The sequence below is a fragment of the Cryptosporidium ubiquitum genome (genome assembly GCF_001865345.1).
Source record: "Cryptosporidium ubiquitum isolate 39726 chromosome Unknown contig_20, whole genome shotgun sequence".
NCBI classification, from domain to species: domain Eukaryota; phylum Apicomplexa; class Conoidasida; order Eucoccidiorida; family Cryptosporidiidae; genus Cryptosporidium; species Cryptosporidium ubiquitum.
The window spans coordinates 559,327-586,649 of NW_021639828.1; the positions used below are offsets into that span (position 1 = coordinate 559,327).

General features: G+C 29.6%; 10 protein-coding genes across 10 annotated transcripts; 5 read left to right on the forward strand and 5 right to left on the reverse strand.

The window, feature by feature from the left end:
* Positions 1-34: 34 nt before the first annotated feature.
* On the forward strand, positions 35-463 carry cubi_01560 (uncharacterized protein; the record flags this gene model as incomplete). The annotated part of the gene is made up of 1 exon (XM_029018572.1): positions 35-463. The coding sequence occupies one exon, from the start codon at positions 35-37 to the stop codon at positions 461-463; it is 429 nt and encodes a 142-aa protein (XP_028873799.1).
* Positions 464-561: 98 nt separating this feature from the next.
* Positions 562-3,210, reverse strand: cubi_01561 (uncharacterized protein; the record flags this gene model as incomplete). Its single annotated transcript, XM_029018573.1, has 1 exon — positions 562-3,210. One exon carries the CDS (start codon positions 3,208-3,210, stop codon positions 562-564), a length of 2,649 nt encoding a protein of 882 aa, XP_028873800.1.
* Positions 3,211-4,132: 922 nt separating this feature from the next.
* Positions 4,133-4,990, reverse strand: cubi_01562 (uncharacterized protein; the record flags this gene model as incomplete). Its single annotated transcript, XM_029018574.1, has 1 exon — positions 4,133-4,990. One exon carries the CDS (start codon positions 4,988-4,990, stop codon positions 4,133-4,135), a length of 858 nt encoding a protein of 285 aa, XP_028873801.1.
* A 351-nt stretch (positions 4,991-5,341) lies between these two features.
* On the reverse strand, positions 5,342-6,463 carry cubi_01563 (uncharacterized protein; the record flags this gene model as incomplete). The annotated part of the gene is made up of 1 exon (XM_029018575.1): positions 5,342-6,463. One exon carries the CDS (start codon positions 6,461-6,463, stop codon positions 5,342-5,344), a length of 1,122 nt encoding a protein of 373 aa, XP_028873802.1.
* A 589-nt stretch (positions 6,464-7,052) lies between these two features.
* On the forward strand, positions 7,053-8,396 carry cubi_01564 (uncharacterized protein; the record flags this gene model as incomplete). The annotated part of the gene is made up of 1 exon (XM_029018576.1): positions 7,053-8,396. The coding sequence occupies one exon, from the start codon at positions 7,053-7,055 to the stop codon at positions 8,394-8,396; it is 1,344 nt and encodes a 447-aa protein (XP_028873803.1).
* A 190-nt stretch (positions 8,397-8,586) lies between these two features.
* On the reverse strand, positions 8,587-9,330 carry cubi_01565 (uncharacterized protein; the record flags this gene model as incomplete). The annotated part of the gene is made up of 1 exon (XM_029018577.1): positions 8,587-9,330. The coding sequence occupies one exon, from the start codon at positions 9,328-9,330 to the stop codon at positions 8,587-8,589; it is 744 nt and encodes a 247-aa protein (XP_028873804.1).
* Positions 9,331-10,050: 720 nt separating this feature from the next.
* cubi_01566 (uncharacterized protein) lies at positions 10,051-11,205 on the reverse strand (the record flags this gene model as incomplete). Its single annotated transcript, XM_029018578.1, has 1 exon — positions 10,051-11,205. The coding sequence occupies one exon, from the start codon at positions 11,203-11,205 to the stop codon at positions 10,051-10,053; it is 1,155 nt and encodes a 384-aa protein (XP_028873805.1).
* Positions 11,206-12,517: 1,312 nt separating this feature from the next.
* cubi_01567 (ABC transporter) lies at positions 12,518-17,041 on the forward strand (the record flags this gene model as incomplete). Its single annotated transcript, XM_029018579.1, has 1 exon — positions 12,518-17,041. One exon carries the CDS (start codon positions 12,518-12,520, stop codon positions 17,039-17,041), a length of 4,524 nt encoding a protein of 1,507 aa, XP_028873806.1.
* A 744-nt stretch (positions 17,042-17,785) lies between these two features.
* cubi_01568 (ion efflux transporter) lies at positions 17,786-22,201 on the forward strand (the record flags this gene model as incomplete). The annotated part of the gene is made up of 1 exon (XM_029018580.1): positions 17,786-22,201. The coding sequence occupies one exon, from the start codon at positions 17,786-17,788 to the stop codon at positions 22,199-22,201; it is 4,416 nt and encodes a 1,471-aa protein (XP_028873807.1).
* Positions 22,202-22,777: 576 nt separating this feature from the next.
* Positions 22,778-27,289, forward strand: cubi_01569 (uncharacterized protein; the record flags this gene model as incomplete). Its single annotated transcript, XM_029018581.1, has 1 exon — positions 22,778-27,289. One exon carries the CDS (start codon positions 22,778-22,780, stop codon positions 27,287-27,289), a length of 4,512 nt encoding a protein of 1,503 aa, XP_028873808.1.
* Positions 27,290-27,323: the final 34 nt, after the last annotated feature.

The following is a 27,323-nucleotide window of genomic DNA, read 5'->3' on the forward strand; positions in this document are numbered from 1 at the left end:
TAAATAAAAAAACTAAAGAAATGATGTTATAAAAATGAGGCAGAGAATACAAGAATTACACACTACAATTACGGAGAAATTAGGCTCTGAATCATTAGCTAGAGTTTTCTACATTCTGTTTCTTCTCAAATCAATGCTGTTTGTGGGCATTGTATATTACTATTTTAGAAAAAGAGAGCAAGATAGAACTAAAAAGCTGAATGACAAAAGAATGAGAGAAATACGTGAAAACCAAATGAAGGTTTGGGAGAAGGAAAGAAGTGAATATGTAAGCAGTTCCAAGGATAATAGTAGTTTTGAAGAGGAACGAGAAAATGTAGATAAACAAAAAAAGAAGACTAATAAATTAAGTTGGATGAGCGCTAATACTAATACCCATTTAAATCCACACTTTAGCTATTTATCAACATACAAACCATCAGTATCTAAAAGATACCCATGTAAGAAATGTTGCGGACAATAGATCTACTATTAAAACCCTAGAGCCGATGTTCTTGATATAGATATTTTATGTAGTTATATTAAAGTATTCTCTTACTATTGTTCTTTTTGTTTATTAAACTAAGAGTTATATGCTTGGATTGTGCCATTAGGGTTTATTTGATCTATCTCAGATTGAGTACTTATTTTGCTCATATTAATAGGACAAAAATGATTTATATCACTAGATGAAAACCAGTATGGATTCAACTGTGATAATCCACTTTGTGTGGGATATAAGGACTGAAAGCCATAGCTATAATTTGGAACTAAAAAGTAAGCTGGAGGAGCTTGAATATTACAAGCTGGTTGAAGCCCAGAATTCAGTTGAGAAAAAATAAATGGGTTACCAAAAACTAAATTACTGTCTTTAATAGATCCAAAAAAATATGGATAATTCATCATTGGAGTTAGATGGTATCCATGGAACCCTACTGATACTGGATTTGACTTTGAGTCTGAATCTAAACCAATTTCAGCTCCAACCTCTGAGCCTGAGTTTGAGCCTGAACTTGCCACTGGCCCTAAATCCAAGACAGAACCTGGGTATGGATTTAAAACTGAAATCTTTTTTTCCCTTAATACTAAATCTGATCCCGATCCAAGTCCCAAACCCAATCTTGCTCCTGGTCCTGGTCCAAGTCCTGATCCTATACCATAACCTAACCCTGGGCTTTGGCTTACAGTTAATCCAGAATCAGAAATGGGGTTTGAATAATGGTTTAACATTGATCCACCTATTATGGATCCATTCAAAATATCGGGACTAGAGTATGATTTTGATTTAGGAGAGTAATTTGAAATAGAAAAATTTGATAGGGAGCTTGTGGAAGAGACGTTATTTATATCAGTTTGAATGTTTCTATAAACAATATTTGAACTTGAGTTACTTTCCAATGATGAATTAGAATTAGACAAGTTTTCTTGATTTGTACTCGTTTCTTTTGTGAATACTGAGTTTGAGTGAGGGTTAAGAAATGAGGCATAGATTGAAGATTTATCTATTGGAGAGTTTATTTGAATTTGTCCTGGATAACCTCCTATATTTGGGATTATATTTAGTCTCGAAACTAAATCTGAGGGTAAAGATGATGAGGGTGACAATAAAGAAGATGATGATGATGACATTGTTGATGTAAAATTGGAAGAGATTGATTGGATGGACGGTATTGATGGTATTGAAACTACAGGTGGAGAGCTATTACTATTGGAGATGCCCATATTATTAAGAGAAGGATATATTAAGTTATTATCACTTTTGTTCTTTTTCTTAAGTGGAGGATATATTGCATTCTTTTCATCATTAAAGCTACTATTTGATGACTTTTCTAACTCAGACTCTTGCTCAAATCTTTTTGTTAAGAATAAGGTTCTCTTACTTTTTTGTTTTTCATCACATCCTTTAATTAGCTTTTCATTCATCTCAAATTCACTGTTATATGTGGCTTGATCTTCCAAAAGCCCTTCTTTTTTTTCCTCATCAAGTCCTTTCAAGTTATCACATTCAATCTCTAATTCACGCTCATTTACATGTTCACGTTCACATTCTCGTTTTTGTTCTTGCTCTTTTTCTGGTCCTTGCTCTTGTTCTTGTTCCTGCTCATTGTTTAATTTCAATTTCAGTCTCTGTTTCTGTATTAGTTTCTGCTTCATTCTTAGCTTTAGCCTTTGTTTTCTAAGCCTTTGCTCCCGGTCTTGATCTATATTTTGGTCATCTATATCATGGTCCGGATTTTGCTCTACTTCCTGTTCTAGTTCCTGTTCTACTTGATGTTCTAGACCATGATATGATTCCAACTCTTTTTCTAGGTCCTGTTCGTGGTATTCCAAATCGTCTTCTATATAAAAATCTTCATGGTTTTCTTCAAGTTCAACCTTAAAGCTTGAAGTATTATGACTGTTTGAAGATCTATCATTTTTACAGTATTTCTGGGTTTTGTTTTGGACCTTTTCTGTTTGAGAAGAAAATAAAGAAGATTTGGTATTTGATTTTTCATAATTGTTTCTATTTGGAGACTCAATATATTCCATTTTCTTTTCATTCTCAAACATAGTCTTTTGTTCTTCTAAAGCTTTTTTTATCATATCATCCAACTCTGACTGTTTATAATCACAAGTTACTATTAAATTTGCAATAACCTCCCCATTTTTGCTATTTGCATGGAGATCCCTGAAATATCTTCCCACAGAGTCTCTAAAATGACGGATTCTTGTATCTACAAAAGTAGTAACATGATCTCTATATAACAACCTCAATTTTGGTTGTCTTGGCCAAATTTTTTCAACTAGATATTCCCTAAGTCCATCTCTAGCTTCCTGATGTACATACCATGTATCATGTCTTAAAACTAATAAAAAGACAATCTTATTAACTAAAGATGTTAATAAGATAGATATTCTCTTTTTAAAGGACCTTTGTAATAAATCTCCTGGAAATATAGAATCCAAATCCATATCATCTGGAAAATATTTCCTGAATAATTCAATTTCATCTTTTTCTATTTTACTAATTGGTATCGTAACAATACTTTCCGAATCAAAAGTATCAATCCATCTTCTATGTTTTGGAACAGGTTCTGGTAAATATAACTTAAGCTCTCTTTGATATAATGAACATTTAAATGTAAATAATTCAGTTGCTCTTCTCATTTTATATGACACAAATGCACATAATTCTTCTCTAGATCCAAAAGCTGATCTTGGAGGTACCAATAGAGCATTTCCTGCCATTATTAGATTTTATCATTTATTTACTTAATATATGTATATATAAATATATTTATATATATATAATTTTTCTAATTTTCCTAATTCAACTTTAAAATATTATTACTCTATTATTCTTGTTTTAGGTTTAATTTCATCAATAATTTTTGAAAAAAACCTATTTTTGAAATGTATTATACCTAATGACCAATTACTCTTATTTAACGTAATATTCTGTTAAAACTTAAAAAAATTAATAATCAATTAATCCATTCACTGATTTAATATAAAAAGATATTTATTATTTTTTAAATAAATTGTTATTCCTAAACTTTAATTCCCCATCATTGAATTAACTCTTTTCTTTACTATATCGTTGCAAAGATCGAGATTACGATTTCATTTCATGTTGTTACGTATTGCCTTACATTGCAGCCTTTATATGTTGTCGAGCGATGACAAGAGACAGGACGTGGCCGACACGAAAGGGATTCCGAGAGTTAAAAGGTAGTTCTAAAGATTAGAAAAAGAAATGGATAAAAAAGGTGAAACAAGAAAAGTGGGAAAGGCACAAATAGATAAAATAGATAAGAGTAAAAAATAATTAAATTAATATAATTAATTAAATGAAAAAAAATATGTAAATTTTTATTTTGTTAAAAAACTCTTTAATAATTTCGAATTAAGGAAAAACGTCTCGATATTTGGCGCCCCCACATTACCGGTATTGCAGTTATGAAGTTGTGAAAATGTGTTTGGCGCCAAAAATGCATTAAGGAATGACAATAGTTTGAGTATAGAAAAAAATATTAATCAATAAATTGTTTGTTGTGTTTTTTGTTCTTAATTTGTTGGATTAAAATAATAATTGAGCATTTTAAGTAAGAATGAGTAGAGGTGTATTTTTTATAATTAATAAGGCAAAAATTGCTTGATATGTGTTGATTTACTTTGTGTTAGTGAAGGAATTACTTGCCATTCTCATTTTATGTAGACCATCTTTTTCAACTTCAGCAAGCAATAGCTCAAAGTCTTTTTGAGGAGCAAAGTTGTCATAATCGACATTATAGCAGGGGATCTCATTATGAATCGATTCATCAGTTAAAGGATCACACATATGAATAGATTCTAAAGGAGGTTTTAACCTAAAATCAATGTTTTCCCTCATTCTTAACTCATCAAGATACCGTAAAATTTTGAAGGCTGTTTCTGTATCAGTTTCTCCCAAATCAAGAACACCTTTTTGAACATAAGGTATCATTAATCTGGATAATTTTCTTACCCAGTCATCTCTATCCAATTCCCCAAAATTTAAAATACTCATAAATTCTTGTTTACAGGATTCACGAAGATAATCACTTATATATAATATGCTCATAATGATTCTCACCTTTATAGGTGTACTGCAGTCTTGAAATCTTGGTACCATATATTCAACCAAGTCCTTTGTTAGCATTGATGAAGCTTCCCAACTACTCCAAGACAAGCTTAAAGCTTGCAAATACTTAATATAAGGTTCATATCCATCCTCATCATCTTCACTTTTGCTTCCATTCTCGGGTTCAGATCCTGATTCCATCATATCATCATTTTTATCTACTGACTTGGGTATAGAATCAGAATTAAATTCCAAACCCAGATTTCCTTCAGAAATTGTGTGATTTAAGTTGGGATCAGAGTTAGAAAAAGTATCAATTATGGCACTTGTTTTATTTTCATGTTCTGGTTCCTCATTTGGTGTTTGTTCTCCCTTTGAATTGTCTTCAATTAAAGTTTCAATTTCGGAACGATCTCTTTTGTTCATTATTTATGCTTATTATAAAATCATAGATTCAAACATAGATAATTAATTGTTAATTTAAAAAAGCCGTATATTTAGTTCATGGTTGGCATATTGGAATCTCCAAATTAGTAAATACTTCACTTTTCTTTCTTAATAATTATATTGTAATCTTTAGTGGTAAAATTCACATAATTGTGTTGAATAACAATTTATATCATAAATGTTTTCTTTACTAAGAGTATTTCAGCATTATATATTAATAAATTAATATTAATATATTGAATATAATATTATATACATTTAAGTTATATATAATACATAAACAAAACTTAAATAAATTTGTAGCATTTCCCGCCCAAAAATAAAATTGGCTTAACCACGATTTCCTATAGTATTACCATGACCTTTAGGATTTAGATCTTTCCAATCATCCCATGATCTGGCCTTAATTTCGTCTTCTTCTTCTTCTTTGCTATACTCTTTATCATGTAGAATCTGATCTCTCTCTTCTTTTTTTTGTCTAGCAATACTTGAAGATTTCTCCTGTTCTAAAGCTTCTTTAAGTTCCATATCAGCAGCTTCTGCTATAGAAATTGTGGGAAGAGTGTGGCTTGGCCCAAACACTTTGGAATAAAACTGTTCTCTATGATTTATTGTAATTCCCTTCCCAGTGTTAATATCTTTAAACATAAAGCACGCATTGTTATTTTCTTTAGATGTTAAACAACGAACATTTGGTGCAATATGATGTACATTCATTGCAGGTTGATGTTCTTGAGTCTGAAATTCTGTATTCTTTACATTAATATCTTTATTTTTATTTTCATAAATCTTTGCAAATTCTTCTTTTATCACATAATTTAATAAATTAATTTCATTATTTATCATAGAAACTTTTTCTATTGATTCTAAAAAGAATAAGTTAATCGCCTTCAAAAACATATCTCTGTTTTCACCATCATCTGATAAATTAAATCCAGATTTAAAGAACAAAGATAATGTAGATTTTAATTCTTTAATTTTTTTGGATCTCATTATCTTTGATTGCCTAGTATCCTTAGCAAAATCTTTCTCCTTTTCTTCAATATATTTCTTAATCTGCAAATTATCTACCAAATTTAAAGTATCTTTAAAAATTGTATTTTTAATTTCAAGGGTATCGTTAAAAAATTGTAAATATAATTCATTGATTTCCTCCAAATCGTCTTTTCTTTTTACTCGTTCTTTTGGTACATTGTGATCTTTTAAATACCTTACTGTTTCTGCTTTTATGTAAGAATACAATAAATATTTTATATCAGTTGTATTCAAATCTTCAATCTCTTCGTTCTTTGAGATTATATCAGAAAGATTTACTTGATTCTCAAAATCTAAAATTTCATCTTTCAACTTTTTTATTACATCCAAATCTGGTTCTGAAAAATCATCATAAATCTCCTTATAATATCTTGTCAAAAAACTTAAAAATCTCTCAGATATTTGCTGTTCTTTCATTGTAATAATTTCATTATATCCTTTGTTTTTTTTTCACAGAATTAATTTCATGATCACAAATTAACAAAATACGGCGCCAAAAAGGGTACCGAATTAAGTTTCAAAAAATAAATAATAATAAAATATAAATATAATTAATAATTATTAAAATTAACCTTTAAATTATTTAATATAATAAATAGCCTCGAAATTGGACAGATTTCTTTTAAAGAAAAATTTGGGAGAAGTGATCAAATATTAAAATATTTTAAACAATATATATATATATATATACATATATATATATATATTTATATGTATATATATATATGTATATATATGTATATATATAATAACTAAATAAGGATTGCTGAGTTTTATTAGTTGAAATCCGTGCTCAAATAGGAAATTATTGAATAAACGAAGGAAAAGAATGAAATTGATTATTAATTCAATCTTTTCTTCTTTTGTTATAATAAGCATTTATAATGATATTACTTTTGCATATCATGCTTTATGAGAAATAGAATTTACTCTAAATTTGTGAGTAATTAACAGATTAATCATTAATTAGAAGGATATAAAGATTATTTGATGAAGAAATACAAAAATGAGTGACATTGATAATTCTTCAGATAATGAAAAAATGAATGAAGTAGTTTACTATAATGGGAATGATGAGGATGTATTCAGATATCTTGATTATTTTAAAGATAATTTCCCACTATGTTCAAAAGAAATAGATAATAATGAAGAAGCAAAAGAGCATATAGAGAGTGACTACAATCACTTTATTAGCGTTGTTACATCATTTTTAATGTACGAATGGGATTCTATTAAAGATTTAATTAGAATAGAAAGGAATTTTTACAGCTTGTCACCAGAAGATAGAAAATTATTAGGGATCACGGACATTGAAAATGAAATTGATAAATTAAGAAATTGCATAAGCACAAATCAGAATTTCTTAAAATTAATGCTTTCTCCTGATCTCTATTATGATCAGGTTGAATTAAACTATAATGATAAATGTAACAACTTGAATAACATTGATATAAATAATATTGTTGATAATAACAATAATAATAACAAACTTAATGAAAATAAGAATTTAAAGATTTATTCCGGAAAAAATCCAAATTGTATCCCAAATACAACTTTAAATAATTTGTGTAAAGTTAAAGCAACTCTAAGACAGTTTGTTAGGGACTGGAGTGAGGAAGGAAGATTAGAAAGAGAAGAATCATATGGTCCAATGATACAAGCCTTAAAAGATTATCTTCCAATAAAAAACAATTTATCATCATCCGAGAAATTAAAGGTCCTTATTCCAGGAGCAGGATTAGGGAGATTATTATTCGAAGTTGCTAGACTTGGTTACTCTTGTCAAGGTAATGAAATAAGTTACGCAATGCTTTTAGGAAGCAATTTTGCTTTAAATTATATGTTCAAAGTTAATTCCATAATTATTCATCCATACGTTCTCTCTCTTTCTAACAGACCAAGTAAAGATGATAATTTGCGGTCTATACTTATTCCAGATGTATGTGTAAATGAACATATAAAACAAGGACATGACTTAAGTATGTGTGCAGGAGATTTTGTTGAGATTTACTCGAAACAAATTCAAGCTTGGGACGCCATTTTAACTTGTTTCTTTTTAGATACAGCCAAAAACATTATCACTTATATTCGAACTATTACTAATCTGTTACCCCCAGATGGTTTATGGATTAATTTGGGGCCACTACTTTATCATTATTCGGGATTAAGTGACGTTGTTTCGATTGAACCTTCTTGGGAAGAGATTAAGTTCGTAATTTCCAAATATTTCAAAATTGTTAAAGAAGAATGGAGAGATGCCACATATACTAGAAACAACACTAGTATGTTCAAAATTGTCTATAGATGTATTTTCTTTGTTGCAATTAGAAATCAAGTAAAATTTGAGTAGGTACCTAATCCATATTTTTACTCATTTTTTTTTTTACACGTATGGCGGCAACGCAAGCATTAATTAGTACCGGCATAAAAGTTCAATAACATTTACATGTGGAGGAAAAAAATAATAATAAATCCTTAGATTTTAACTGACAAAATGTTTATATTAATTTCTACTACTATTACTATGAATAATATCGATTTTATTGTTGTTGATGTTGTTCTTGTTGCTGTTGTTGTTGCTCTTGCTGTTGTTGTTGTTGCTCTTGCTCTTGCTGACTTTCCATCCTTTTGAGTTCAGACTCATCATCAGACCAGTTATTATCAGTTATATCGTCATCAACTTCATGTTCATATTCGTCAATTTCTGCATCATCATTAATATCAACACTATCTTCATTCTCAGACTCTTTTGTGGCAAAACCTTCATCCAATTCCAATTGTACATCTTCTTTTAAGATTCTCTTTAAAGTCTCAGAGTCCATTTGAGACTCATTCTCACCATCTTCGCTTTCATCCTCATCAATATCATCATGATAATCGTATTCTGCTTCGTCATCTAAAATTGCATCTTCATTGTTGAACATTAATTCATCATTGTCTTCCAAAGAATCTTCTTGTGGGATTTGTTCCAAATGAATTTTGTTGTCATTTTGAAGTAATTCCATATCTTCTTCTTCTTCTCCAAAAGTTCCTTTTGTTGAAGTTTCGTCTTTATTTTTAGTATTTATGTCATCTTGATTAAATGATGATTTATTTTGTATCTTCTCGTCAGTTAAAACAATCTTATCAAAAAAGTAATATTTAGATATACACCCCAAGATTACCGCAATCAGAGATCCTAATATAAGGTGTTTTAAGATACCAGATCCAGATGACTTCTCCTTTCCCACTTTCTTCAAACCTTGGAATTCCTCTTTTGTACCACAGTCCGTCACTTTAGTCATTATTAATTTAAAAGAAAATTGGCTATAAAATAGAAAAATTCTTTTATAAAAATAAATATATCCTGTTTCTATCCTTCCTTCTCCCTCCCCCCCCCTTTTTTTCTCACCTTTACCCACAATTATTTGCATATAAAAACAATAATTAAGGAAGATTTCTAAATATTGTCAATCAAATTGAAAATAATTATTTAAAATATTTAAAGCTAATCTAATATAAACTATTTATTTTTTAAATATTCCTTTCACTCAATAATCAATATCAAAATTTTTGTCATTTTTCCCTCTACCTTATTTTTTTAACATGCCTTCCAAAATATATACAAATAAATTGTATGCATTCTGGCGCCAAAACATGTACAAATATTATTTATTAATAAGTCTAAAGTTTAATTTTATAACGTAAAACGATGCTGAGTGGAGAATCTAAATACAAGTAGATTATGAAATGACGGAAATCTTTAAAAAATAATTAATATATATACAACTTCTTGTTGATAAGTTGTTAATTTTCAATAATTTGAATATAAGGATGCGAATCACCTTAGTAAATTGATAGTAATAGCAAATAGTTTTTAATTGATTAGTAATGATAAGGTTGCTAGTGATAATTAGATATAATGAAGGTAGATAATGTATCCGAAGATGAGGAGAATGTTTTATGTAAAAAAAATATTTCAGAAATTTAAAATTCTGAAATGTAAATTGATTGAATGAACTATATCATTTAATCGCTTCATTAACAGGAAATCCTTCAATATCATTGCTAGATACAGTAGCAGTGCTGTTTGTAGAGCATACTGTGTGACATAATTCTGATTCATTACTATTAGAAAGACTTCTAGGTATCCATAATGAACACGAATTCGCTGCTTCTCCCTTAATAAGGCGTAAATATGAATGGTGAGTTTCTGTAATTACTGTATGAGCAAATTCCGCAGATTGAGGTTCTCCAAAATGTCCATACATATTAACCTTTGCAATATCTTTGTTCTCAACTGCTTTGTAAAGCCCAAACCATCTCCTAATCCTATCTATAGTGCCAGGGAAAAACTTTTCCACATCTGTAATGTCATTAAGTTGTGATGCATTAGGATCACAAACACGAATACATACGACTTTCCAATCCAATTCATCATCATCAATTAAAGCAAGACAACCTAGAATTTTTACTGGTATAACTGTTCCACGTGGAAGAGGTCCTACTCCAATTTCAACAGCATCAAGAGGATCATTGTCACCGTGACTAAAATCAACATTCTCGTCTCCCTTCTTATTTGGATCTTCCCACGTTTGTGGAAAAGCACCATAATTCCAAGGAATTGGACCTGGATAAGTTCTAAGCCTTTCCAACTTTCTATCCTGATATAAGGGAGTATATTCTTCTTTTGTGTTGATCTCAAATTTCTTATTGGTCAATTTTGGAATCTCAATGATCATATTATATAACAGAGGTGTTTCTGAAAACCACAACGGCACATCATGCCATGGTGAGATTTTTTTACCTTCTTCATTTTTATAAAATACTCTATATTCAATTGAATCCTTTGTTCCAACTTCCTCTCTTGTTACAAAAACAGTCCCAAGAGTACGAATTATTGGTTTTGAGTGATTTTCTTCTAATTCTTTAGATAAGGCTCTCCATGCTTCTTCTACGTCCCTAATTGCAGAAGCTTCTATTGGTGGAGCCAATGAACTCTGGGTGCGTGATAAATTATATTCTGAAAATTCTTCACTTATTGAAGAAACATCATCATAAGTGACACTGTTCACATCACTATTAAAACTCAAGTTATTTCCTCTATCTTCGCATTCTTCATAATTACACTTTATAATATCCTCCTTCGAGGCAAAATCCACCTTGAACCCAGTACTCATTCTTACTCGAAGTTTTTAAATATTCTATTAAAAAACTTCAACTATATTAACAATCTAATATCTTATATTTTATCAAGTCAAAAATTGAAGAAAAAAAAAAAATTAAAGCCAAATTTTTTATTCACACTTTAACCTTTAAATAAATATTAATTTTTAAACCTGATTTTTTTTTTCTTAAAGGAATCCTGAAAAAAATGAAATAAATTAATCTAAAGGTCTAGATCAAAATTTTATCTTAATTTATCGATGCTAATATATTTTTCACTATTTTCCCTTTTTTCCATTCATTACTATTTTAGTCTGATGTCAATATCACTAGTATTTCACTACCCGCTATTTTCAAATTTACCCTCCAAATTTAAGTTTACTATAGATATTTTTATTTTTCTCTCTTTTTTACTCTAAATAATTATTTTAATTATCTTACATTTTAGTATTATATATTACTTTTAATTATTATTTCCATTATCATTCATTAGCTCTTTTGTTTTATTAATACTTATTTTTATTTTGGCGCCAAATACCCTCATAATTTTTAATTTTTTATCTATTTATTTTTTATGCCTTATAATACTCGTCTCTTTTTATTTTGATTTTCGGCGGGGAAAGCGGGAAATTCCGTTACCCTAAATTGAATTGAATTAAGGCATAAATTAACTGTGGGGAAAAATTCAATTTAATAATAAATAAATTGAACTTAATTAATTGTCTAATGAATACAAATTGGAAATAGTCGTAAATAAAAGATGGGTTTTAAATAAATAAATAAATAAATTTTAGGCGAATCGGGATTTACAGGATTTTAGTTTTAGTATTTTTCAATTCTTTTCTTATGAATTACTACTTTTATAAAGCAATTTCTTTCTTTTTCTAGACAAAAAATTCTCTCTTCTGCGTTTTTTTTAAACTTATTTTAGACTTTAAAAAATTGTATTAGGGGAGAACGGAACAAATTTAAAAGATGAATATACGTATCTTTAAAATTGCACTTGTCGTATTACAAAAATTTGGTAGAGATTAAATAATATAATAACAACAAATATTATTATTATTATTAATAATATTAACATTATTATTATTATTATTACCATAAATACTATTAGTTTTATTACTTGTGATATTTTGGGAGACTATTTAGTGCACAAGAGTTTTAACAAGCAAATTAAGTTCAAAAACATTTTTTTGAGCTACTTATAGAGTAAATAATGAATAAAGAGTAGATAAAAAAAAATAAACAAAATTTTTATATTCTATTTTATAAAAATATGCATTAAAAACAATTGCAAATAGAGTTAATTCCAAAATTTCTGAGATGTACACATTATTAGGAGATCCTTTCTTCTTTAGAATCAATAAATTAAATATAAAGATATGGGAAAACGTGGAGTTTGATCTTGATAAACTAAAGAACTATGTAGGTAAACAATATAAAGTGGAAGTAGACTCCAAAAGGATTAATGACAAATTTAAACTATATTGTAAAACTAATCACCATGCTCAAACTACCCAGCAAAACCAATCTGGCTCAAAAATTTCAACTTGGAATGTTATCTGGATGATATTTTCTGCTTTTAAAAGTAGTTACACAATTTTATTACTTTTAAAGTTCTCACTAATGCTTGCAACGTTCTTCCTGGCATATTTTTTGAAGAAGTTTAAAGAGAGCATTGGAGTAGGATCTGAATATGTAAAAGGAGTGAGCCTGATTATTAACCACATTATTGAAATTTTGTTTAATATATATGTGGATTACTATACAGAAGTACTTCATATTCGTGTAAGAGGAAGCTTAACCTTGTTTCTGATGAATTTAATGTTAAAGAATAAGAGATTAAATAATAAACGTCGTGAATCTCTATTTAATGATACCCAAGACTTCTCCAAGATTCAAAATATTGTATCAGTAGATGGAGAGTTTGCAGAATATATTGTTTCTTATGGGATGGAACTAATCACTTTTCCATTTAGTTTACTCCTTTTATTTGGAATCACAAATATGTTCATAGATGCTAAATCTATATCTATTTGTGCTCTAATATTATTAATAACCGGTGCAGTAAGCATAGCATCTCAGTGGATTAGTAGTAGCTACAAGAAAAACTTTATGGAAGCTAGGGAAGAAAGGATATCATGTTTGACTAAATCAATCTCACAAAATGATGACTTTATACTTACACACATCAATGATACTCTCTTTATGAATCTGGTTGAAAGATATAGAAGCAAGGAAATGAAATTTAATAAATACAGGAAGTTATGGTATTGTGTTGGTGAAATAGTATCACACTGGATGGAAATCCTCTGTTCTATGGCAATTTGTATCTATTGTTATTACAAAAATTACACAGGACCAGAAGTTATGTCAATACTCACTAACTGCAGTTTCATCATACCAATTTTAGTAAAACCAATTTCTTCTATTGCCTATATGACTTACTATATTTCAGAGGCCACAAATGCTATTAATAGAATCAAAGATTTTCTTTGTGATTTTGACTCTCATTCTTGTATTAGTGAAATAGGTTTACATAACTTGAGTCAAACTAGAATGGATGATATTGAACAAATTGAGATACAAGATTTATGTTCTGGAGAGAATATAGTATTAAGGAAAGGATGTTTGAATATAGTTTTTGATTGTGAAAAAGATAACCCAAGTCGGCAAACCCTTAATTTCCTTAAGGAGATTGCAAAATTTTCTGTGGATGAAGATGCTTGTAGCTCAAAATTCTTGGTTAGATGTAAATTAAAAGGCTCAAAAGATCTTGTTTCACTAAATGGTAACAGAGAAATAGCCAGGTTAACCTGTTATATCAGTAAAAAGTCTTGGATTTTAGATAATGCTAAGCTTGAAGAATTGATAATTTGTGATAAAACCTTTGACTATCATCTGTGGAACTTGGTAGTCAACATTTGTCAACTAGATACTGATATATATAATAAAAGTATTAACATTAATGATACCATTAACAGTAAACAAATAAGTACCGGCCAAAGAATTCGAATTTCCTTTGCTAGATCTCTTTATAATAAACTGGTACAAAGCTCAAGGTATCATATTGGAAACCCTGAAAAATCAGATAGTTCATCTCCAATCTCACCAACAGCTTCAACTGGTCCTTTAGGAAGGAATTACTGTATTTTTTATTTAATAGAGAATATTTTTGACTCATTAGATAGAGAGACAAGCTGTAGAATGATTTACTCTCTCTTTAACAAAGATGAGAAGCTAACTGGAATCCTAAACTCTAGCTTTGGAATAATCTCAATAAGCCCAGATTTACTGAACATGTTTTTCTTCACAGTTTACTTTAGATCCTGTAAAAGTCTCATTTTTGAGGATGGGTACAAAACTTTATTAGAGTACAATCAAAAATGTTTAATTAATGTAACTGGTATTACTGAGGACTTGAGAATAGTTAGTCACCGTTATATTGGAATGAAGGATTTGATTAGTGAGGATCCAGCTGAAAATGAGGACCTCCTAAACTACATTAATTACTTTGTTAATAATAATATTAAAGAGCCTTTGTTTCTTTTAAATAATATTCAAACTGAAACGCATTTAACACCAAACTCTAATACATGTAACGGCTTAAAAAGGGAGAACAAAATAGACATAGAGAAAGATGTAAAAAACTTAATATCTTTAAAAAATGGAAGATGGGTCTCAAGTTCTTTAAAATACTATTTATTTCAAACTAATGATAAAATCAGATATAAATTTGACACCAAAATGAATAAGATCTCGAGTATTAAAAGAAACAAGTCTTTAATCTTTGTGTATTTATTGTTCTCAATAGCTCCTTTGTTGATATTCAAAATAACTGAGTACAACATTATAAACAACTTGAACAAAACTACAAACATGTTTAAAGACTTACTCAAATACCTACACTATTCCTTATTCATATTAGTGAACTTTGTAATCACAATTTTTTTGGAAATCTACATTGGGTTAAAATCTGCCAATTATATTCATAATACAATTTTATATGGGTACTTGACAAGTTACTCTATAATTAAAATTATTCCAGTATCTAGTATTATTAACCATCTTTCTAACGACCAACTAGTAATTGATTACTGTATCACAAAAAGGATTGGCCAAATTCTTCACCATATCAATAAGATTGCTGCCTTTGTTATTATCTCTTTTACTATAAACTTTAAAGAACCTATGACCTACATTCCTATTGGTTTCATTTACATATTCTTTATATATTGGAACTATCTCTCCTATTTTATTAACTCTTGCAGAACCCTCAGACTACTTTTCCTTAATTGCCAAACAGCTATTTCAGACCTCACACATTCTATTAATCTTGGTATTGATGACATCCACCAAAATCACTTATCTTCGTACTTGGTGCAAAAATGCAACCAACGGGCGCGCGAACTTGTGGCGCCTCTTTATTGTCAGAATATGATGTTTGCATGGTTAAGACTAAGGTTGGACTTTTTATTACCTGTAACTTTGACATCAATAAACATTTTATTTCCAGTATTATTTTCGAGTTTGGAAACAAAGAACAGGGAGATTTCACAGATGGTTATTTTTATAATAGGAGTGGGTTTAACAATACCAAAGATTACATCATCCACAGTAAAATACTGGGTAAAGATGGAGAATGAACTTCTGGCAGTGACAAGGATGAAGCTTCTAATGGAAGCAATACAGGATGACAGATTTGGGAGTAATCTAGAGATCGATCACTCCACAGAGAACTCTTCTTTACTGATGACTTTAAAAAACGTGGATTGCAGACACCTTAGACTAAAGAATGATCCATTTTCCTCAGTGATGAACAACTACAGTGATCTTATTGAGTGTTCTTGCTTGAAAAGGGTGAATCTGGAGATTAGAGTCGGTGATGTTATTGGAATTGTTGGAAGAACAGGTTCTGGAAAAACCACTTTATTAAAGGTAATTGGTGGAATTATAGAGGCTTATAAAGGCACGAAAACTGTCCACAGAGGATTATTAGTCATGGGAGATGAGGATGAGCAAGATAAGGGGTTAGAGAATATAGTTCAGGGAGGTCTTCTAGGTCTGGAAGACGGATTACGAAAAGAAGTTCAAGATAGTGGAAGGTATTTATCTCTTTGTGGGGGGAGCGTAAATGGAAGAGTCTACTGCCATCATATGTTTAGCGATGAGGATATTGAAACAAAGAACTATAAAGAAAAGCAGGATGATTTTTATAGGATGAAGGAGTCGTCTTTAGAGAGAATTAAAATTATTTCAGAGATTTCAGAAGTTGACCCAAACATTCTTTTGAACTCTGTTAAAATGCTTGAGTTCTTATCCACTATAGCTTATGTACCAATTAAAGTAGATTTTCCTGGAAACTTAAAACTGATAGAAGTTTTAGATTCTGAGAAAATTCGCTCAAGCTTAGAAATCTTGGATTTATTGGATTTATTTGGACTTGTTGACAAGAAAAAAAATCTATTATACGATCAGCTAGCTCAAAATGAGGATTTGTCATCCAAATCCTACGAATCTTGCTCTCTACTTCTTTCTCCATTAAACCTGCAAATATTGGATTTACCTATAAGCAATTTTAATTTCAACCAAAATCAAAAGAGAATGTTACTTTTGCTTCGTCTTGCCCTTAACAGTCAAAACTACAGATTACTTCTACTTGATGAACTACCAAACTATAGGTTAACGACAGAAGATGGTGGCTACATTTCAGTTATTGATTTCATTCTTAAAAAGTACTTTTCCAACTGTTCCGTAGTTATTACAACGCACCACTTTGACCAGATCTCCAGCATTAATCGTCTTTTAGTTACTAATAATAATCGTAGAGTTTCTGAAATATTTTAGTTAGACATTTCATTGTTTTTATATACGTTATTTTTTTCCAAAATGATTTACATTTACAAAGACCTATATTATAAAATCAATGAGTACAACCAACAATTTATCTTTTGCAAAACTAAGAATTTTGTTCACTTATAAAGAAACTAATTTATTTAGGACTATTATATTTTCTAGAAATATTTATCTACTTAAATTCTAATTACGAAAAAAAAATTATTTTTTTTTGTCCACATGTCATTCTATGATACAACGGTATAAGTAAAAAAAAACAAGACGGTATACCCGGTGCGTAATAATAAATCAATTTTTAATTAAATATTATTTCAGTATATTTTGTCTCAGTGAAAAAAAATTAAATATAAAAATTTATTTATGGATTATTTGGTTTAATTTTTACTATTTTAGTTCAAGAATTTGAGTTTAATAATCAAAAAATCTGATTTAATCGAATAAAACAAAAGCCGAAAGACATATTATTGATATCAGAGAAACTTTTTTTTCATAGACTAAAATTATACCTGTAATTAGTTTTGATCAAATTAAAGAAAATAACACTCAGACAAGACTAATCAATTAATTCAGAAATTCTTAGTACACTTTTTCTGCTCTTTAATTATTCTTGTTATACCTTAAATCGCAATCAGTTCAATATAATATAGAGACCTCCATTAAATTGCTGATAAAAAAGTCAGATTTGAATAGGCATGAAAATATAGTATAAATTTTCAAAATATTACTTCAAATAAAATGTTCAAGTCATTCCTTGACGATATCTTGCTTTTCAATGCAGGTAGAACAGCAGAGTCACTTTTTATTAAAGAGCGCGAAAATAGGGAAAAGAAACAAGGCAGTATTCGATCTTCAGAAATACCTGATGAATACGACAATAAGGACTACATTGAAGATATTAAAACATTAGAACAAGCCTTTAGAGATTATGATAAGCTAAATAGTAAGGATGGAAAAAATGTATGGACCTGTTTTTCAGTTTATTTGATTATACTAAAAACATTTAAAAAATTCTATGGTATTTACTCTTTACTTTTTTTCATTAATCTGATTATTTCATATTTTGTGAAGGTTCAAGCAAAAGAATTCTTTAATTTTTTTGTATCAGAAAATTCATCGAAACCAATATTAGCAAATTTACTTCCAGGATTGTTTTTAATAATACTCCAAATATTTAGCATTGTATTTACAACACATTGTGAATATTACAATTCATGGGTTCACTTTAAAGTACAATCTGCTATTTCTGGGTCATCTCTTTTAAGGTTTTTAGAATGCAAGAGACTTAAAAATAAACAGGGACTTTGCATCTTGGATAATAATAGCTCAACAGAAATACTGTCTTTATATCAAAACATTATTCTAGTTGATTCTGATTTCACAGAATTTGCTATTTCAAATTCCATTAATATCATACTTTATCCCCTGCACATATTCACTTCAGCTTTAGTGGCCCATTCAGTATTTGGTGGTACTCCTCTTATCCTTTGTCTTCTTTCCTTATTTACATGCTTTTTAATTTCAGCAGTAACTCAAGTTTTAAGCGCCATGTACAAGAAACCTTTTCTCAAAGCAAGAGAAGAAAGAGTTGAGGAAACTAGTAGACTCCTTGAACAATCAAAATACCTGTCAGTTACCCAACAACTATTTTCCTCTATTCACCTTTTAATTTCCAGAAATAGAAATATTGAACTTCATTACAACTCTCTAAGAAAATACATTTGTATGATCACAGAAGTGTTCGATAACTGGATTACTTTATCTTGCACTCTAGTCATTGGGTCCTATATCTTTTACAACAAGATTCCAGTTTCTCAAGCTTCTATAATGATTATCCAAAGTGCCTGGCTCATTCCTACATTCTATCATCCTCTTAATGACATATTATTCTTCGTTTATTTCATCATTGAAGGTACCATTTCTATAGAAAGAATTGCACAATTCCTTTTCTTTACCCAAAATGACCCCAGTCAAGACATTGGTTTAGAAGAACCTTCTTTATCCAATTCTAACATTTCTGGAATTGTGCTTAATAATGTTTCTTTCTTCCGTGGTAAAAACGTTGCTCCCAGTGTAATCAACGTTAACCTAAATATTTCTCCAGGAGTGCCTTGCTTTGTTCTTGGAAAGTTTTCTAGTGGAAAGTCTGCTCTTCTTGAAGGAATTGCTGGCCTTCTTTTCAGTTCCAGTACATGTCAAAATGGGCAGATAAGTGGATTTGGCGCGGGCGGGTCAATTTCTTTTAAACTAGAAAATGGTCAGTTGGAAAATATTTCTGATATTTCTTCTAGAGCCTTAGTTGGATATGTACCACAGTTGTTATGGGTTCCCACTGGTCTTCCACTATCGGACCTAATTCTCTGTGGAAGTGCATATAATCAAAAGCTATGGCAAGAAGTTATATATCAATGTGATTTAGAAATGGACTTTTTGAATTGGGGTATAAGATCTTTTGAGGAAACACAAAAAATGGTTGTTACGGATAAACAGTTTAGTACAGGACAAAAAGTGAGATTGTCCTTAGCAAGAGCTATTTATTCCACTTTATCAAACAATGAGAACAAACCGAGAATCTTTTTAATTGATTGTGTGTTGAACTCCTTAGATCCTTTTGTATGCAAGATTATAATAGAGAGACTTTTTTCCAAAAATGGACTTCTTTCTGACAGTATGTCTGTAATAGTGATAGAACCTCCAATATTGGAATTTATAAAGCAGGCTTCAAATAATAACGGCTTTTCTTACAAGATAGTAAATATGAGTGACAAAATGATTACTAGTACTGAGGAAGTAACTGTGAACTGTGTTAGAAACTCTTCTGGAGCTTTGGTATCTCCTGGTTTTATTGCAGAGAAAAAACCTAATGTAACCAAATGCGATCTTCAGGAAAATCCTCAGGACCTTAAAATAGTGTGTAATGAAGGAATTGAGAATACTTCAGAAATTGACATTCAAAAGAACAAATACAGTCACTATTACCCTACCAGCTACTTTTACATGTTTGTTACTGGATCCAAAAAAATTGTTAAAAATCTTCATTCTTTTCATAGTGACTTTAAAGGATCCAGTTTTGAGTCTTTTATGATGATATTTATGTTGGTACTACCACAAATTATGGTTAAACTTGGTGAATCCTTATTTTTGATTATTTTAGAGGAGAATAGTATTACCAATTTAAATTGGAACTCAATAGAATTTTTTGAATCAGACAAGTTAACAGGATTTAAAACTCTTTTGTTCAAAATACCCTCATTACTTGGATACAATGTACTTTCTTTTTGGAGCTTATTCTATAACACAGCTTTGGTCATTTCAATGATTTCTACTTGTATTGCTCTTCTGCTGGAAATCAGGATTGGATTTAGAGCTGCGAGGTATTTCCATAATTCAGTATTATTGGGTTATTTAGGAGCAACTTCAAATTCAATTTTAAGATGGCTTCCTATGAGTTTTATTTTAAATAGACTCTCAAACGATCAACTACAAATAGATTACTGTATTACCAGAAGGATAAGATTTGTTATTATTATTTTAAATTCCATCTTTATTTCTGCTATCCCTCTAATTTTTGGGTCCGTTAATTCATTCCTAACTTTAACTTCAATTGGCCTTGTAGCAATTTCAATATACCACTTCTTTATACGTTACTTTACAAATGGTTGTAGAACTTTGAGATCATGTTACATATCAGAATACTCTCCTCTTGTGGATACGATACAAACTATTGGTAAAGGAAAGAAGTGTATAAATTCTTATCAAGTCAAAGAATTTTTCTTTGAAACGACTATAAATAGAATTAACTCAGTATTGAAACCTAGGTTTGCTCAAATTTGCTTGGATTCTTGGTTTAAGATGAGAATTAAAATTCTATTAACGATTCCAGTTACCTTTATTAACATTATTTTACCCTACGTATCAAATAACCAAGGTTCATCCACTAGATCTGTGATTGCATTGGCTATAGCTACAGCAACAGGTTTAGCTCCTCTTTTATCTATACTTGTTGGATACTGGTCAAAGTTGGAAACTGAACTAGTATCAGTTGAGAGATCAAGATTGTATTTGGCTGCCTCCAGAGAGGCTGGGTCAGATTATTTAGAACATGAAAAAGAAAAGCATCATAGTGAACAAGAGAAAGGGAAAGTGGAAATCGAGCTTAAGAATGTTGAAGCAGAGCATTCTAGATTAGATTCTAAAGGAAATTCGAACTTTGACAATTCTCATCTAATAGGTACAAAAATTATTCACATTAAAAACATTAGAGGAATTACAGCAAATTTTAAGGCAGGGGAAGTTATTGGAATAATAGGAAGAACTGGATCTGGAAAAACAACTTTACTAGATGTACTTTCCAATTTATTGCCATGTAAAAGTGGCAAAATGACAGTTTTAGGGTTAGAAAATAGCAGTGAAAAGATGTTTGACAAGTTGGAATCATTAAAATTCCCATTTAAAGACTTTGATCCAATGATTCTTAAATCTATTATCATGTCTCAGAAAAATCTTAGCCACATAGCATTTTTACCTTTGGAGGTTTATTTCCATAAAAATGGTATTATTTGGGACATTGTTGACCCACTTAAAGAATATGATTTGGACAATATCAAAGCAGCTCTTAGTATTTGTGGGTTTGAGTCATACTTGGAAAGAAATGAAAGTTCTAATTCTGAGTTAGAATCAATAGACTGTGACCAAGAAAGTGCTCTTTTAAGTGAAAACAATGCAGTTTTAAAATTTCTTGAGACCAAGTTAGATGAAATAAAATTTGGGATTCTTCAAATGAGAATGTTACTTTTTGTAAACTTCTTCCTTAAAAAAGATAAATTAAGGATTATACTGGTGGATGAACCTCCAGTAGTTTTAAGGAATCAGATGGAAAATAGTATTGTTTCTAATGGAAAAATGAACAAAGACAAATTAAATGAAAAAATTGGTTGTAATAACTCTGAATGTATTCTATCCTCTGTTATTAACAAGTATTTCAAGCATTGCATTACCTTCATAGCTTCCCACGATATTCGAAGTCTTCAATATGCCAGCCGCGTTCTAGTTTTGAGTAGTGGAAAGATAATCAAAGACACACAACTTGACCGCAATTCATTCTCCAACTCCGAATTATTTAGCTTTATGAGAACCGATTTGATTGAAAAATGATTTATGTTTTTGCTATAATGTCTGATTTGATTTAGTATGTAATTATTTTTTTATTTTTGTAAATAAATTTTTATTTATTTTTCCTCAGTTCGTCCTTAAATCAGCAACCCTAATACCGGTATGCAATTCCGATATATATGCAGCATTGCAGTTGGCGCCATTCTCGTCTCGTGGGTATTTTAAACAAGTCATGGAAAGAACCAGAAAAAAAAAAAAAGAATCAAAGGTTTGAGTATTTTTAATGTACTTTTAAAAACGAATTTGATCTGGTTAATTAGTTTGTTAACTCCTCGGAATACAGAAACAATTAGAACAAATTACAATATAAGTTATTGAATTAATAAGATTAAAATAACAGGACTGAGAAAAGTAGAGTATTTAAATATTTTCGTTTTAAATACTTACTAAAAAGCTACTTTCTTCTTCTTGTTTGATTATCTAAGTTTGGGATTAATAGGAGTAACAATATCAAATTTTTTGAATAGTATATATTTTCTGGGTATTTGGTGATTTTTAGAAGATATCCTAATTATTAAATCTAGATATAATATATAAGAATTGATTTGAGAAGAAAAAATGTTAAATAAATTGAACTCCGTCCTAAGATTGATTGATAATTTGTTTTTACTTAAAATTAACAATACTGTTAATTATTTATTTGAGAAGAATCTCTTAAATAGCCAGAAGCAAAATAAGAATAGTTCTGATTACAAATGTAATTTGACCACTCTTAAATCTAAAAGTATCCCGTTTGACTACAACGTTTCTAAAATTAAGGATGACACAATTATTCTGGAAAATGTGATTAATGAAAAGGAAAAACAGCTTGGAAACAATAATTGGTCAGGATTAGATATATATTTGAGTATATTAAAAGCATTTAGAAAGGATTATTCGAGATATGTATTTCTGACGTTTTTGTTAATCATTTTGGATTCTTTCGTTAAATACAGAGGAATTATTTATATAGGAGCCTTAATAGGTACGAGACAAAACGGAGATAAGGAAATTGGGTTCATTTCAGGTGTTATCATTTTTATTTTAAAGGCTACATTTCTTTTATCTGAGACTCATCTTAAGTATTATATTTTGCTAGTTAGAGCAAGGGTTATTGGGTCTATTAATGGAGTTTCGCTTTTAAGACTTTCAAAGTGTGATTCTAACTCTTGTTTAAACCAAAACCAAGACTCAGAACTACTACCAAAGTCAAAAATTTCAAGATATCAAAATGTCATTACAGTAGATTCAGACTTTTCTGAAAATGCAATTTCATATTCCATTAGAATATTCATCTTTCCTATAAAGTTGGCCTCAACTTTTGCTATTGCTGTTAAAACTTTTGATGACCATTCCATGAATTTACTCATTTTTTCTTTATCATCTTTGTTTGCAGGTGCAGTTTTGTCTTTATTCATCAGTACTCTTTTCAAAAAGCCTTTTATTGCCCATAGAGAAAAGAGAATTGCTGAAACTACTAATATTATAGAAAACTCAAGATCTTTAAATCTTACTCAAGACCACATTATTTTTACTTATCATAACCTTTTATCCGGGTCCAGAAGAGACGAAATGTATTTTGGATCCTTTAGAAAGTATTTTTTTACTCTTGAAGAAATTATCTCCAGGTCTATGGGTTATTTCTGTTATGGTATTATTTCTTTATATGTATGGTATAACCACTTTGACACTTACAAAAGTATTGAAATGATTATTGACTCTGCAATACTTGTCCCCTCTTTTTACACTCCACTCCAAGAACTTTGTTATCTTATATACTATATTTCGGAAGGAAATAATGCACTTAATAGACTTGCCAAACTTATGCAAATTACAAGAAACAAAACTCCCGCCAAAAATACTTTGGAAGTTCCAAATCATTTAAAGATTATTAGTAGAAATGAAAATATTATTTTGCATGCAGACCCTGCACAATTTGGCGCCTTTTCTCCACAAAAAATAAAAATTAAATATGGAGTACCAGTCATATTTTCATCAAATGATATATCTTATAACTATTTATTGACAGATTTATTTAGGAGAGTGATTTTTGGAGTTAATGGAAGAGATGGGGTTAAAATAGAATTAGAAAGAAGAGATATTCTTGAAATTAATGGTCAAGTAAGCGAATGTAGTAATAGTGGAAACAATTTAATTGGTGACAAAAAAATAGTGGAGGTATTAGCGGATATTTCTAACCCAGTATGTTATGTCCCCTTGGATTCCTGGATTACAGAAGGCATGAGTCTGGCTGATATTATTTTGAATGGAAGAGATTATGACTATGATTCATGGGAGAGGGTTGTAGATATTTGTGAACTGAAGAATGATTTTGTATCTTGGGGGATTTCAAGTTATGATTTAGCTAAGAGCACCATTTTTTCACAGATTCAGTTCAGTAGAGGTCAAAAGGTTCGTCTTTCTCTTTCCAGAGCATTATATGGGATTGGTTGTAAGAGTGAAGAGTCTCAAGATCATAAAGAAGTTATTCCAATTTTGATTTTAGACTCAATATTTAATAGTTTGGACCCTCCAGTGTGTTGCTCAATACTATCAAAACTGTTTAATAAAGAAGATGGATTACTGAAAAATGTATTTTCTATGATGATTTTGGATACTCAAATGCTTACTTTTCTTCCAGATAATATTCTGGAATCTATAATACATATAACGCCAATGAAGGAACATGAAACTAGAAGTTTTGGTGTCAATAATGAGACTCCAAAGTCGAATACCAGTATAAATACATCTATGAGTATTAACTCTATAATTAATGACTATTGCTTTGAGACTGATTTCTCTAAAGATTTATGGGAGCTTTCCACTGAAGAGGATGAAATCATTAATTTAAGTAGTAATTCCAATAGTAATGAGAGTGAAATCACTGAAACCCCAATTCAATCAAAGTATTATGAGGGGCAGGAGGAAGTTGTATTCAATAGTATTAAAGAAGAAAATCAGACTGAAAAAATTACAGAACTTCTTCCAAAGAAGGAAGGAGTAGTAGGGTATTCAGAGAAATCGTACCCAACTCTTTTTTTTTATATATTGAAAGCTGCAAATAGATTCAAATATCCAAAAAATTGGTCAATTACTAAGAAGGTTAAAGAATCATCGTTGGAAATGATTTTGTATCTAGTTTTTCTATTACTTCCTCAATTAATTTTGATATTTGGGGAAAAAGTATTGTTGGGTAATTTATCACAAGTAAACGAGACAAAAAATGTAGTTGGAGGAATTTCAGGTATTGATTTTCTGTATTTTACATATCTTCTTTGTATTGTTTTGGCAATACTATCTGTAATAGCAAGTGGGATTTTAGAGGTTTATGTCGGATTAAGAGCTGCAAATAATATACATAATTCATTTTTATTGGGATATATTGGCTCAAAATTATCTTCTTGTATCAGGTATCTACCAGTATCATTTGTTTTAAATAGAATAAGTTTAGATCAACTTACTATTGATTATTGTACAACAAAGAGAATTGGACAATTTGTTACAGCAATTAATAGAGTAATGGCAGCTATATACTTATCTATAATAGCTTCGGAATATCCAATAGTACAGTTATTACTGTTTTCAATATTTTGCTATATGTTATATAAATATGTGTTTAGGTATTTTATACACTCATGTCGATTATTACATAATACTTATATTTCAGAAATCTCTTTATTAGTGGACACTGTTAGAAATATATGTGATGGAAAAGAATGTATTAAGCCTCAGAAATTAGATCAATTTTATTTGGAAAACGGATATGATCAGCTTCAAGAGATTATAAGGCCAATATATATTCAGTCTTCATTGGAAGCTTGGCTTAAGATCAGACTTCAAGTTGGAATTGTTATTCCAGTTACATTTTTGAACGTATTTTCTTCATATTTTTCAGATGGAAGCTCAAAAATATTGATAGTTTTGGTGTTTGCTACTGCTTTCAGTTCTTTAAGTAGAATTGACGAGGTTGTAAGGTATTTAATGCGATTAGAAAGGGAATTAGTTTCCGTAGAGAGAATGAGAAAATACTTAGAACTAATAAAGGATGAACATATAATGAAGAAAAGTGGCTTATTATGTAACAAAGATGAGGGATGTAATAATCAAAAAGTGGGCAATAATTTAAGACCCCATAATTTTAATAACAATAATAACATAATATTGGAGTCTGCATATGGGTATCATTCAAATTTATCATCAGAGAATGAGAAATCTCAGTTGGATCGTTCAGAAGTAAGGGGAACCTTGGTAAAGCAGGTTTGTTGTTTAAATAACATAAATGCTGTGGCAAATAAAGGTGAAATTATTGGAATAGTAGGAAGATCTGGATCTGGAAAGACTTCACTACTATTTTTAATAGCAAAATCTTTGGATTATAAAGGAATAATAAACCATTCGATTTCCCCAAATAATATTTCATTAAATAATAATCATATTATAAACTGTAAACTATGCAGAAGCAATGTAGACGAACAGATAATGGAGATATTTTTAGAAGATTATTATATGATGAGACACGTAGCAATGCTTCCAGTTGAAGTATTTTTCAATGAAAACACAACAATTAGACAATCAGTTGACCCATTTGATAATTATTCAACTGATAATATAATTTCAGCATTGAATATATGTGGTGTATCTAATTATTTAATAGAGAGGGAAACAATGAATAATTTAGACCATAGTATAAATTGCAAAAATTCTTGTGAAGGAGACAAAATATGTAATGAAAGTGCACTTCTTTTAATGGGGAATGATAAATTCACTATAATTAATAAGTATTTGAATAAGAATATAGGAGAATTATCATTGCCAATGCAAATACAGAGATTGTTATTGTTTACGCATTATTTCCTTAGGAGAAACGAAATAAGTATTTTACTTATAGATGAACCACCAGTAATTTACTGCAGTGATAATATGAATTTGAATTTTATTTCAAACAAGAAATCAACTTTGATTACAAATATTATTTTCAAATATTTTAGTCATTCAACTACGTTTATAGTCGCTCATGACATCAGAAATTTGAATGGAATTAAAAAGTTCTGGTATTTACATCAAGGAACTCTAACGATAAAAAAGTTATAAAGTTTTTGATTATTACTCTTAATAGTATTACGTT